At 42.4% G+C, this 14,172-nt stretch overlaps 1 protein-coding gene across 1 annotated transcript in view; it reads right to left on the reverse strand.

The window, feature by feature from the left end:
- Nucleotides 1-2,035: 2,035 nt before the first annotated feature.
- Nucleotides 2,036-14,172, reverse strand: part of LOC139401652 (titin-like) — a 178,632-nt gene continuing 166,495 nt past the window's right edge. Inside the window, exons 228-237 of the mRNA XM_071145731.1 lie at nucleotides 13,861-14,163; nucleotides 13,161-13,745; nucleotides 12,738-13,043; nucleotides 11,966-12,265; nucleotides 11,268-11,843; nucleotides 10,836-11,141; nucleotides 10,130-10,726; nucleotides 4,023-9,941; nucleotides 3,500-3,907; nucleotides 2,036-3,342 (exon numbers count right to left, since the gene is read on the reverse strand). Coding sequence (XP_071001832.1) covers nucleotides 3,041-3,342; nucleotides 3,500-3,907; nucleotides 4,023-9,941; nucleotides 10,130-10,726; nucleotides 10,836-11,141; nucleotides 11,268-11,843; nucleotides 11,966-12,265; nucleotides 12,738-13,043; nucleotides 13,161-13,745; nucleotides 13,861-14,163 — 9,602 coding nt within the window. The 3' untranslated portion in view covers nucleotides 2,036-3,040. The remainder of the gene's footprint in view (nucleotides 3,343-3,499; nucleotides 3,908-4,022; nucleotides 9,942-10,129; nucleotides 10,727-10,835; nucleotides 11,142-11,267; nucleotides 11,844-11,965; nucleotides 12,266-12,737; nucleotides 13,044-13,160; nucleotides 13,746-13,860; nucleotides 14,164-14,172) is intronic.

Consider the following 14,172-nt stretch of genomic DNA (forward strand, 5'->3'; position numbering starts at 1 on the left):
TGTTTCATTTTTCCAAAAAGTACGATCTTTGTCCCCATGTGCAGTTTCAAACCGTAGTCTGGCTTTTTTATGGCGGTTTTGGAGCAGTGGCTTCTTCCTTGCTGAGCAGCCTTTCAGGTTATGTCGATATAGGACTCGTTTTTACTGTGGATATAGATACTTCTGTACCTGTTTCCTCCAGCATCTTAACAAGGTCCTTTGCTGTTGTTCTGGGATTGATTTGCACTCTTCGCACCAAAGTACGTTAATCTCTAGGAGACAGAACGTGTCTTCTTCCTGAGCGGTATGACAGCTGTGTGGTCCCATGGTGTTTATACTTGCCTACTATTGTTTGTACAGATGAACGTGGTACCTTCAGGTGTTTGGAAATTACTCCCAAAAATGAACCAGACTTGTGGAGGTCTTGGCTGATTTTCTTTTGATTTTCCCATGACGTCAAACAAAGAGGTACTGAGTTTGAAGGTAGGCCTTGAAATACATCCACAGGTACACCTCCAATTGACTCAAATGAAGCTTCTAACGCCATGACATCATTTTCTGGAATTTTCCACGCTGTTTAAAGGCACAGCCACCTTAGTGTATGTAAACTTCTGACCCACTGGAATTGTGATACAGTGAATTATAAATTAAATCATCTGTCAGTAAACAATTGTTTGAAACATTACTTGTGTCATGCACATAGATGTCCTAACCAACTTGCCAAAACTATAGTTTGTTAATTAACAAGATATTTGTGGAGTGGCTGAAAAATGAGTTTTAATGAAACCAACCTAAGTGTATGTAAACTTGTAGATTCAATGGTTGTAAAGATGGGTAGAGGTCTGGCTGTAATAAAAATATGCTCTGCTTTTTTGACACCACACTCCAAAAAGCAAGTTCTACTGGCTCTAGTTTTATATAATCTTGATTATTGTTCAGTCGTGTGGTTCAGTGCTGCAAGGAAATACCTAGTTACGCTGCAGCTGGCCCAGAACAGAGCGGCATGTTTTGCTCTTAATTGTAATCAGAGGACTGATATAAATACTATGCATGCCAGTCTCTCTTGGCTAAGAGTTGATGAGAGACTGACTGCATCACTTCTTCTTTTTATAAGAAACATTAATGTGTTGAAAATCCCAAATGGTTTGCATAGTCAATTTACACACAGCTCTGATACACACAATTATCCCACCAGACATGCCACAATGGGTCTTTTCACAGTCCCCAAATCCAGAACAAATTCAAGAAATCATACATTATTATATAGAGCTCTTATTGCATGGAACTTCCTTCCATCTCATATTGCTCAAATAAACAGCAAACCTGGTTTCAAAAAACAGATAAAGCAACACCTCGTGGCACAACGCCTCTCCCCTATTTGACCTAGATAGTTTGTGTGTATGCATTGATATGTATGCTACGTGTGCCTTTAAAAAACATGTATGTAGTTCTGTCCTTGAGCTGTTCTTGTCTAATGATGTTCTGTATTATGTCATTCTGTATTATGTTTCATGTTTTGTGTGGAACCCAGGAAGAGTAGCTGCTGCTTTTGCAACAGCTAATGGGGATCCTAAGAAAATACCAAATACCAAAATACCTTGTCACAACACAACTGATTGGCTCAAACAAATTAAGAAATTCCACAAATGAACTTTTAAAAAGGCACACCTGGTAATTGAAATGCGTTCCAGGTGACTACCTCATGATGCTGGTTGAGAGAATTGCAAGCGTGTGCAAAGCTGTCATCAACGCAAAGGAGGGCTACTTTGAAGAATCTAAAATATTTTGGGATTTGTATAACACTTTTTGGCTACTTCATGATTCCATATGTGTTATTTCATAATTTTGATGTCTTCACTATTATTCTACAATGTAGAAAATAGTACAAACAAATATGAACCCTTGAATTCAGTAGGTGTGTCCAAACTTTTGACTGGTACTGTATATATATATATATATGTTACATACATACAGTACATGCAAATGAAGAACACAATCAGAAAACACCTGAGACATTTTAGTGCTGATATCATGCTTTATTAAATCAATACTAAACTCAGGGAGGTTGCATATAATTATATAATTCTAATTTAAATCAAACAAAAGTGCAGGGCAGAACAGCTAATACATTTTGTTTTCTTTTAACACAGCAGGTGGTGTCACTGTGGTACACTTGCTTGATGTTTGCCTGACAACTGAACTGGTGAAATTCTAAAGCTAACACACAAAAATAAGGCACACAAGCAAACCTCCAAGAGATGGCTCTGCTTCTGCAAAATAAGTGCAGGGTGGACTTTCAATTTTTTATGGCCAGGTTGATGTTGTTCGGAAAATCAATTAAGCAGTCATTTGCCAGAAACAGAGCACAAAAAAAAATATTTCAGCTCAAGTGCAGGCCGCTTGCACGTTGAACATGTCATTTAAATGGTGGTTATGACATAGTCAGTCCAGAACACAAGGCCTAGTTGTCCTGCTTACATGAGGGTTTATGCAAACAGCACTCAGGGTCTTATGATCATGTTACAATTCATAGGAGTTTGATAATAACACTGCAGGTAATAACATACAGCGTCAAACAGCTCATCTCTCTGATTTAGTCAACTTCAACAGGGAGCCTCTCTACCTGTTGAGGCAATCTTAAGACATCAACTTTTTGTTGAGGCACAGAGTTTAGTTTCAGGTTTAACAGGGTATTCGTTTCATGTGAAACTTTCTCCTTTTAAACATTTCAGTTTCATTTGTTTCAGTTAATATTGTCATAAATAACAATTCATACATTTTCCATAACCGTTAAATTCGGCTATATACATTATGTACATGTCACAGAAAAAATGGATGAAAAATCCTAAGTCATAATTATCCAATATGGCACATTTTATAACAACTTTAGACTTTAGTCTAGTTTGGCATAAATTAATGTCAAGTTTGGTATAAAAATAGTTCATATTTACAATAACAGAAATCAAGGTCTTTATCAAGTAAGATTATTTTTTGTTCAATTAATACATAAAAAGGCATTAAAGTAGGGAAGGGGGAGGATATAAATTATATTAACTGTTTTTTATGATCGAATGCTTATAGTTACTGTTGCAGTGTCAGATCCAAAGTCGTTGTACAGTTTGAGTGTGTATGCTCCAGCATCCTCTTTTTTCACACTGGTGATGATGAGTGTAGTGAGGTCCTCTGAGGTCTCGATGTGGAACCTACCGCCATGCTCCTCACCGGGCAGCGTTCTTCCACCGCGGGACCATTCGATGTTAGGGGTGGGCTCTCCGGAGAAAGCACAGGCCACGGTGAGAACCTTTCCAAGTTCAATGGTGATGTCCTCTGGGAGAGCTTCGATTCTTGGTGCCCCTGTCGCACCTGTTAGAAACACAAATAAAAAAAATGCTTAGCAACTGCACTACTACAAATATGGGTAACATTTTACTTAAAGCCTGAAGGTTTAATGCATTATGATGTAGCTATAATGCATTGTAAGACTTGTATGTCATAAGCATATACAGTATGAGATACTTACCTAGCATACCCTGTGCAATAGATCTCATGGAGGACCCCTCTAGGTGGGAGTGACTCATCATTTCAGTCATACTGCTGGAGCTCATGGCATGGGAAGATGTCATGGAAGACATGCTAGATAGAGACATGGTTTCCATCTGCATTTCAGCAGCCATGGCAGCCATGCTAGACATACTGGCCATACTGGAACTGCTGAAAGATGTCTCCTGATGCATAGAAGATGAAGAAGCCATGTGGACTGATTGGGAAGAGAAGCTTTCCTTCATGCTGCTAAGAGCAGCACTCTCCCCCATCATCATCATCTGAGCTCCTCCATGGATTTCTTTCTTAACAACCTGTTCTGAACTTGCATGGGAGGCTAAAGCCATAGATGCCTCTTTTTGACTCATTGATACCTGTTCAGTTTTCACTTAAATAGAAGAAAAAAGACAAAGAACCATTAGAAATGTGAATATACAGACTTGTATAGAATTCGTACAGAATTTTGTTTTATCAAGAGGTTTGCTTTTTACAGCAAAACGTACCTTTCATGGCCATGTGCTGCTGCACATAAGCTGTGACTTTAGTGTAGATGGATTGGAACACTTGGCCAACAAATGAGAATGAAGATTTAGTAGAGACTCCTCCTTCTGCAATGAGCTCACAAGAGTATTCTCCCTGGTCGTTCTCAGAGAGGTCATGGATAATGAGAGAACAATGTCCATCCACAGACATATGGAACTCATAGTGGCTGCTCTGTGTCAGTTTCATTCCATTCCTGTACCACACAACTTCTCTCACGCTGCTTTCAGATACACAGGACATTCTCACTGTGTCTTCTGAGGCTTTGGCTGTGAGTTGGTGGATAATCTTTGGAGCTTTAGGAGTTGGGGATTTCACTGTTAGTGGAGATTTTACTCTCTTAGGTGAGGTGACTTGGGGAGGTGACTTCACTCCTTTTGGTTCAGGAGACTTGACTTGGGGAGGTGACTTCACTCCTTTTGGTTCAGGAGATTTGACTTGAGGAGGTGACTTCACTCCTTTTGGTTCAGGAGATTTTACTTGAGGAGGTGACTTCACACCCTTTGGTTCGGGAGACTTGACTTGGGGAGGTGGTTTCACTACCTTTGGTGAAGCGATTGGTTCAGGAGCCTTGGCTGGGGGAGGGGATTTCACCCTTGGAGGCGAGACAACTGGTTCAGGAGACTTGACTCTGGGAGGTGATTTTACTCCCTTAGGCAACATGATTGGCTCAGGAGACTTGACTGGAGGAGGCGACTTCACCCTTAGAGGGGAGGAGATTGGTTCAGGAGACTTGACAGGAGGAGGGGACTTCACTCTTGGAGGCGAGGTGATTGGTTCAGGAGACTTGACTGGGGGAGGGGACTTCACCCTTGGAGGCGAGGTGATTGGTTCATGAGACTTGACAGGAGGAGGGGACTTCACCTTTGGAGGCGAGGTGATTGGTTCAGGAGACTTGACTGGTGGAGGGGACTTCACCCTTGGAGGCGAGGTGATTGGTTCATGAGACTTGACAGGAGGAGGGGACTTCACCCTAGGAGGTGAGGTGATTGGTTCAGGAGACTTGATTAATGGGGTTGGGGTTTGGGGAACACTGGTAGGTGAAGCTACTCGTTCAGGAGACTTGAATCCAGGCTCTGGTGACTTTATTGAGACAAAAACCTCCTCTTCGACAATTGCTCGGAAAATGGTCAGACTAAACTGAGTCTCTTGTCTGCCCTCAGCATTCTCAACCAGCAGTGTGTAGCTGCCTTCATCAGACGATTGTACAGAGGAAATTTCAAACGTAGACTTGTACTGCGTGGTAGATACCATAAGACGATGAGAGGATACAATTACTCGTCCCTCATGCAACCATGTAACACTTGGTGCTGGTTCGCCATCAATGTCGCAAGTGAATCGAGCAGTCTCTCCTTCATTGACTGTTGCAGACTGTGGTTTAGTCAGTATTCTGGCTGCCAGAGTTGACTTAACTTTATGAACAGTCACTTGCTCAACTTCTGACGCCTCCATAGCCCTCATTTTTGTTTCAGTTGAAGAAAATGTTTCAGATCTTTCAGACGATGCATGTCTTTCACCCGACACGTATCTTTCAGTCAATCGAAACTTATCAGATGATGCTGATGATAAGGATGCTGCAGATGATAAGTATTCAGTTGATGCATACTTCGCGGATGCGGCATATTTTTCAGATGCAGAAATAAATCGTTCAGATGAATCATATCTGTCATATGTTTCACGTGATTCAGTTAACTTTGATTTACTTTCTTTCACTTCCATATGTGTTGCTGAGGAGGAAGCTGCCTTGAAGGATGATATGTGGTAATGGTCTGTCTTTGTGATATCAGGAACAAATGGTTGTGGAGCATCCTCATCTTTACGACGTGATGTATATGTGGAGAATTCACCTCCAGAAACATCAAGGATACCATAGTCGGACGCTTCTCCCTTTGAGTTTGAACAAACAGCACGATACGTGCCACTGTCCTCTGCCTGACAATCACGGATCTGGATAGACAGCACTCCACTCATGTTTGTGAAGCGTAACTTCTCACTTTCTTGAATCAGTTGTCCGTTATGAAACCACTGGATCTCAGCAACAGGCTTCGCTTGGACATTCAGAGTGAACTTCGTATTCTGACCACATGGGACACGATGGGAACGCATTCTCACAGTCACACGTGGGGCGTGGTCGAGGCTAAAGGGTGTTTGGGTCACCGTCTGGTACTTGCGCTCAGATTTCAGTGCAGCCTTTCTTGACTCGTATCTGGACATGATGTCAAATCTGGCTGACCTCTCAAATCTTGAGGATGAGCGGGAGGATCTCTCAGCTGAAGCTGGGGGGCTGGGGGAGCGTGGACGCGTCCTCTCAGGGGTGGGGGATCTCCTTTCGATGATCTCCTCTGGCTCCAGAGGACGTGGGCGAGGAGTTCTTATAAGCTCGGAAACAGGGCGCATCAGCTCAATGTATGTAGGAGACAGTGATCTTCTCCTCCTCAAGAACTGTGAAACTTTTGTTCTCTTGATCTTGTGCTCGGTTACTTGTGATACTTCTCTTCTTGCTAAATGTTTACTTTCTTTATGACGCAGAGCAGACAACTCGAACCGGACAGGGCTGCCTTGTGGGGAGGCAGAGAAGCCAAGTTCAAGCTCCTCCTCAAGTTGGAGCCTTTCTTGTTCAGTTTTCTTCATTGACAGGTAATCATCAATGGGCTGCAGAAGCTCTTCATCACTCATATCACAAAGGGAGCATCTTCTTGACCTGAAGGATGCCTCGGATCCAAGAGAAGGTGATCGTCTTGCTGGTCTTACTGTTTCCAAGTCATCTTGCGTGAGCTTCGGGATACGCCATCTTGGCCTGTACTGGTCAGTAATTCTAGGAAGGGGCATGACATAGAATTGCTCCCACCTGGAGAGACGAATTCGTTTCTGTCTCTTCTGTACAATCTTCTCCATCCGCTCAGGCATTTCATACTGATCTCTAAGTTTCTTGTACCACTTCATGTCAGACAAAGGTACAAAGTGTTTAATCAACAGGTCTTCATCCAGAGCACTTGCATCATGGACACGTGACTCAGGAATTTCATATGGCATGCGAAGTTTCCTTTCCTCGATATGTACAAATGGTTTTTCTTCTGTGATATCAAATTCACCCTCACAGTGTTTGGTGCTCACTGCCGGCTTGTATATGTCTGCAGCGTGTTTCAAAGCCTCTTGAGCCGCTGGGTTGAGTCCAGTAACTTCAGTGGTGGAAAGGCGTTGCGCCATTTTCAGTGTCTTGTCAATTTGTTGTTGAACATATTTCTGTTGTTCAACCTCACTCTTATATTCTCTCCTCTTGTATGTAATGCGGTCCACCTTCAGTGTAGCCTGGCAACTCACTGATCCAACACAGTTTGTTGCGGTAACTTTGTAAAGACCTGAATCCTCAACAAGAGTTTCTCTGACATGCAGAACGTGATAGTCTACATCCTCTTGAACAACTGTGATTTGTTGGTTGAATTCCAGTGGCCTGCCATCCTTCTCCCACTTCAAGATTGGTGCAGGTGTTCCCGAGACTCTCAAGTCAAAGTGGACACTATGGCCCTCTACACACTCCACGTTAGCCAACAGCCGTTTGAACATTGGCCTCATGGTGTCTTCACTAACAGGGTGAGGTGTCACTGTAAGACGTGCTGTGCAACTGTCTTCACCAAACTTGTTGTGGGCCATAACAGTATATTCAGCATCGTCATCAAGGTCAAGATTGTGGATCATCAATTGATAAAGACCCTTGTCACTAATGAAAGTGTACTTCTTATCATCTCGTTTGATTTTCTGACCAGCCTTCAGCCAAGTTACTGTTGGCTCTGGGTGCACTGTTATGGTTACACCGAAACGAACATCTTCACCGATGTAAGCAGCGCGGTTGTACAGAGGCAGAGTGAAGTCTGGTGGTCTCTGCATAATTCTTTGCTTATCAAGCTTCCTCTTCTTTGTGAGTGAGCGTCCAATGAAGTGTTCACGGTAGCATCTCACAGTTTCAACAAAGAGTTCTCCATAGGCATTATCTTCATCGTCCTGACTGATGACTTTGCATCTGTAGACACCATCGTCAGATGTTTCAATTTCCTTGACATAGATGCTAGCAACTCCATTGATGTAGCTGATTTCATATTTGTGACTTGCTGTTAACTGGCGGGTGCCAAAGTACCAAGTTGCTTTTGTGGTTTCATCATAATGTTCAATGTTGCAAACAAATCTGACATGTCCACCCTCCTCTGAAGATCCATGCATGACTGGACCGGCTCTCAGACCTTCTGTAGGGTGCGCAATCTTGACTTTGCCAACTGCATAACCTCTGTAACTTCTGAAGCCACCACCGAAAGCAACGCGAGCTGATGAGACAATTGTCTCTCTCTCTTTCTTCACCAACGTCTGGTAGTATCTTCTGTGTCTCAATGTCTTGATAGTTTTTTTGCTGAGGTGCTCCAGCTTCAATCTAAGCCAAGGATGTTCCAGAGCTTCATGAGCAGTCATACGTTTCTTCAGATCTTTACAAAGAAGTCTGTCACAGAAGTCCATACCTTCGAGGCTGGTCTCTTTGAAAGCCTCACTGTCGAAGATGTACTCTGCATTTGAGATATTCTCAATCATTTTTGTGGTTGATTCTGCTGCAAAGGGGTTAAGTCCACTAAGGAGTACATATGTTAGTACACCAACTGACCACATGTCAGTTGCAGTGCTGACAAGTCCATGACGGTGGACTTCAGGTGCACAATACTCTGGTGCAGTGAAATTGATTCTGATATTTTCTCCAGGAGTCAGTAATCTAGCCTGGCCCATTTCAATAATTTTGATATTTGTACTCTTTCTTGTGGTGTAGACAATGTTGTCAGGTTTGATTTCAAAATGAGCATAGTTGAGTTTGTGCAAGAACTTCAGAGCTGAGCACACCTGTCTCAGGTATCTAACAATCTCCAGTTCTGAGAGCTCAAAGTTGCCTGTGCCAAGTCGTTCAAAGATGTCTACACCTGAGATGAACTCATAGATCAAGACCATTTCTTCCAAACTGTCAAAAGACTCATGTAAGTATATGAAGTTCTTGTGTTTAGAGAGATTGAGTGTCTCAATTTCCCTAGTAACTAGCTCCTGATCAGTACATTTGATCTTGATAAACTTGGCCATGAATGTCTTCTTGGACTTGTTTTCAACACAGCGATGAACAACGCCAAATGTTCCGGCACGTGCCAGCTCTTCAGAAATTGTGTACTGGGCAGCCACCATCTTGATCTTTGATGAATGTGGTGCCTCTTCTTTGGTGATTTCTCTAGCTTCATCAACTTCTTCATCGTAGTTTCTGATAACGGATTTATCTTCTATTGTTGTAACAGGCTCAGTTGGTTCAGAATGATCGCTCAGACCAAACTGGTTCTCTGCAATGACACGGAACTGGTATTTCGTCTTGCCAAACAGAGCGATCATGGTGTATTTAGGCTCGTTGGTTTGGCCTGCGCGGATCCACCTGTCACCTGATGTGGGGCACTTCTGAATAATGTAGTTAATGATAGGGCTTCCGCCATCTTTTTCTGGAGGACTCCAGGTTAGAGTGATGGAATCTCTAGTGATTTCACTGACTTTAATGCCCTTAGGAGGATCTGGTACATCTGCCACGGCAACTTCAATGGTCTGTTTGTCAACTCCGAATCTGTTCTTGGCAGTGATTACATAGTAACCTGTATCCTTCTTCTGAACTCCTTTGGGGAAGACAAGTGAAGTAAATGATCTTGTGACAATCACTTGAGTGTGAGCAGATGATCCCATGATCTCTGGTCCCTTCTGCCATTGTATTTGAGGGTCGGGCTTGCCACTGATTGGAATCTTAATGGTAACCACTTCACCCTTTACAGCATGAACTGCTCCCATGCCTTGCAGTTCTTGAGGTAGGTGGATCTTGGCAGGAACTGGAGGAGAAAAGAAAGAATATAAATGAAATGAGTATATCAATACTTATATATATTCTAAATTCTAAATGACCTACATTTTTTATAACATGTAAGGGAATTCAAACTTGTTTTATTATCAAAAGACGTATGTTTAACACAAAATGTCCTCTTAAAATACTTTTCATCAGCCTATCAAAAATGTTTACCTTCAACAGTCAGATTCACTGTTGTAGAGATGGATCCTCCTTGGTTTGTTGCCCTGACTTGATAGACACCTGCGTCGCTGTCCTCGGCATTAGCAATAACAAGTTGGTAATAACCTCCCTTGAATTCTTGCAATTTGAGTTTGGTACCATCTGCAACAATTTCTTTGCCATTCTTATACCATTTCACAGCAGGGATGGGATGTCCAACAATTTTGGTGACAAATGTAGCATTGGATCTAAACTTCACAATCATTTCTGGTCTCATTTCTTCTCTGAAGACAGGAGGTTTCATTGTGAGACCTGATTTGGGAATGATGGCCTCTGACACCTCACTCCAATCACTTTCACCACCCATGTTTTCACATTTCACACGGAACTCATACTCAAAGCCCTCAAGAAGGCCTTTTACAGCGAAATGTGTCTCATGGATTTTATTGGATGTACAAGTGATCCATTTGTTCTGTTTCTTCTCTCGTTTTTCAAGGAAATAGTTCTTTATCTTTGCACCTCCATCGTCTTTTGGTGGTTTCCAGAACACAAGACAAGAATCGTTGGTCACTTCTGTGACAACAGGCTGCACGGGAATTCCAGGTTTTTCTGAGGAACAGACAATGAGAGCGATGTCATAGAAGTGCATTATTCTCCTAACCGTTACAGTAAACATGATCTATGTGATATATTTATCATTGTCAACAAGCATACTTACCGAATGGACTTTTGATAATGAGAACACCAGGAACTTCAAGTGCCTCACTGACTCCATATTGGTTCTGAGCAGAAACACGAAAGTAGTATCCAGCACTTTCAATCAGATTTTGAATCCTGCAAGTGTTTCCTGAGACTGATGATGACACCAGATGCCACTCCTCGCCTTCCTTTGCTTCTCGTTTTTCCACAATGTAGTTGGTGATCATTGATCCACCATCATCCTTTGGTGGTTTCCAGCTGATGATCACTGCACTCTTCAACACAGCATCAACAACAATAGGTCCCTCAGGTTTGGTAGGTTTATCTGGGGAAAAAAAGTAAAAATCAACATTTAGATAACAAATTCTCTGTTGGTCATGCACAACAGTGGTTATGTTGATAAAATAAGCAATTATATTATTGCAATAATAGTAAAAAAACAAATTGTTACCTTGAATTTCAACCTTGAGTGTGGTTTCAACAGTTCCAAATTTGTTGGTCAATTGCACCTTGTATCTTCCAGCATTTGTTTTGCGCTGTACATTCCTTATAACCAGATGAGTGTAACTCTCAGTGTTTTCAATTATCACATTTTCAGACGCGTTGAGCGGCTTCTTTGCATAGAACCACATGATTTGTGGAATTGGACGTCCAATGTAGACAACATGGAGACGAAGACTTGTTCCACACCCTGCAGTGTATTTCTCCTTCAATGGGAATCCAGGGTGGAAAGCAGGTGCGGCCTGCAAGCGCAGCTTGCCGCTGGACTCTGTTTCACCGGCTTCATTGGCGGCTCTGCAAGTGTATATGCCCTCATCTTCCTGTTCATCTGTGGCCACTGTCAATGAATGGTTGCGACCATCAGAACTCATCTTGTACTTGCGGCTCTGGATCAGCTCCTTGCCATATCTGTACCATCTGATGTCAGGAAGGGGACGTCCAATAATCTGGCATGTCAGAGTTCCTGATTCACCAAGTTTTGTGATGACATCTGCCATGTCTTCCTTGAGACTAGGAGCCTCTCCCACTGTTGAAACATAAACAGAGCATGAACATTATTTCTAATGAATAGCAATGATAATTTTTAATCAATGATTTTTGTAATCTAAGGCGCTTAGAGTATTTTATGAAAATATTATGCCAACGTACAGCTCAGTTTAGTCTTGATGCCCATGGCGGTCCTGCGAGGTCTACTCATTCCTGTTTCATTTTCTGCAAGGATTCTGAACTCGTACTCTGTAGCCTCCATCAGACCACCCATGGTGAACTGTCTGTCCTTGGAACGCTCCTTGTTGCATTTCTTCCAGGCACTTTCACCTGCCTGTCTGAACTCAATCCAGTAACCCAGGATCTCTTTGCCACCATCGCATTCTGGGCGCAGCCAGTGAATAGTGATGCAGTCTTTGGCAACGGAGATTATATCAATCTCACCTGGTTGACTGGGTTTGTCTATTCAAAGAGAGAGAGAGAAGTAACCATGCATTTACAAAAAATAATCTTATTTAAGTATTGTATTATTTATAATATTTATATGTATTATTAAAGGTGCAATATGCAGAAATCGCCATTTCCTGTTTGCTAAAATTCTAATAGTTCGCCTAATTTCAGTTTTTGACAAAACAAGACGTCATTGTGTAGAAAATCATTGTACCATCTAAACCGCTGTGAAATATCTGTTCCATAACCAAATATATTGTAATTTCAGCTGTTTGAAACTGAACGTAAAAGACACAAAAACAAAACTTAAGAACAGGAAGCATATAATTAGCACACATAGAACAGATCTACCACTTCTTATACTTCCTTTCAATGAGATTGACAGATATATAACTATAATTTCTATGTTCATTTTGTCGGGTCACCCAAAAAGTTACATATTGCAGCTTTAAATATATAATCGAAAAGCCTATTAAATACATACCGAATGGATCTTTGCATATAACATTTTCAGATACTGGTCCAGGTTCACTCTGACCGATGTCGTTTTGTGCCACGACACGGAACAGATATTCAGCGTCAGGGATGAGTCCAGTGAGAGTGTACATTGTAGTGGTGATGTGTGTCTTGTTGTGACGCACCCACTTCTCTGTGGACACCTCTCTCCTCTCAACGTAGTATCCTGTAATGCGGGCGCCACCATCATCTTTTGGTCTGCCCCAAGATAGAGCAACAGTGCTCTTTGTGACATCCATAACTTCTGGTGGGTTGATTGGAGGTTCTGGTGGAGCTGTTGTATAGAAATGAGAATTGCATAATTGTAAATAGAAGAACTGAGGAGTGATAACACAAGAAAACACATTTTATATTTGCAGAACAATAATTATGAACATTCAAAAATACTTACACAGCGGTGTCTTTGGAGTGACACATTCATCTGATTTGAGAGATCTGCTCACACCAAACTGGTTTTCAGCAGTGATCTTGAAATGGTATTCAACATTCTCTTTCAGCCCCTTGACCACCAGAGCTGTGTCCACCACTCTTGAGTCCACAGTGTACCATGCTACCTTTGATACCTCTCGCCTTTCAACGATGTAACCCAGGATATCAGAGCCACCGTCTTCAGAGGGAGGTCTCCAGCTGACTCTTACAGAGCGAGCCTGGATATCATCAAACTCAAGGGGACCTTCCGGTGTGTCTGGACGTCCAATCACTTTAACATTGATGTAGACAGCCTTCCTGCCACATTTGTTCTCCAGGACCAGGTCATATGTGCCAGTGTCATCTCTGTGGGCTTCTTTGATCACAAGTTCAGTGATATCATCATTGGTGGCAATCATAGCTCTGTGAGAGATATCTCGGCCTTCCTTTGTCCACTTGCAAATAGGGACTGGTTTACCCTTGATGGGCACAGACAGCCTGATGACTCCTCCCTGTCTGACCACATAGCCTTCCTCATATTTGAGGTCCAGTTCATAATCGGGATAGTCTGAAATGAAGCATACAGACATTGTTAAGTTAGTTCACATTTGACACAAGCTTCAAAAGCAAAATACAAAATACAGCTCTTCCTGGTACGCTATACACATATGTTTATCCCTTACCAAGCATTTCTGTAACCTTGACGATTCCTGGGATCTCGACTGGCTCTCCGGGTCCACCAGCGTTGCAGGCCATCACACGGAACTTGTACTCAGCTCCCTGAGGCATGTGCGTCAGAGTGTATTCACAGATCTTTATGGGTGTTGTGTTGCACATGGTCCATTCCACCTGATCCACCTTCTGCATCTCAATCAGGTAACCAGTGATGACAGAACCACCCTCTTCCTCTGGAGGACTCCAGGCCAGAGACACAGACGTCCTGGTTGTGTCTGTGACCATGGGGAACTGTGGTGCACTAGGAGGCTCTGTTTAGA

The sequence above is a fragment of the Oncorhynchus clarkii genome, chromosome 3 (genome assembly GCF_045791955.1).
Source record: "Oncorhynchus clarkii lewisi isolate Uvic-CL-2024 chromosome 3, UVic_Ocla_1.0, whole genome shotgun sequence".
Lineage (NCBI taxonomy): Eukaryota > Metazoa > Chordata > Actinopteri > Salmoniformes > Salmonidae > Oncorhynchus > Oncorhynchus clarkii.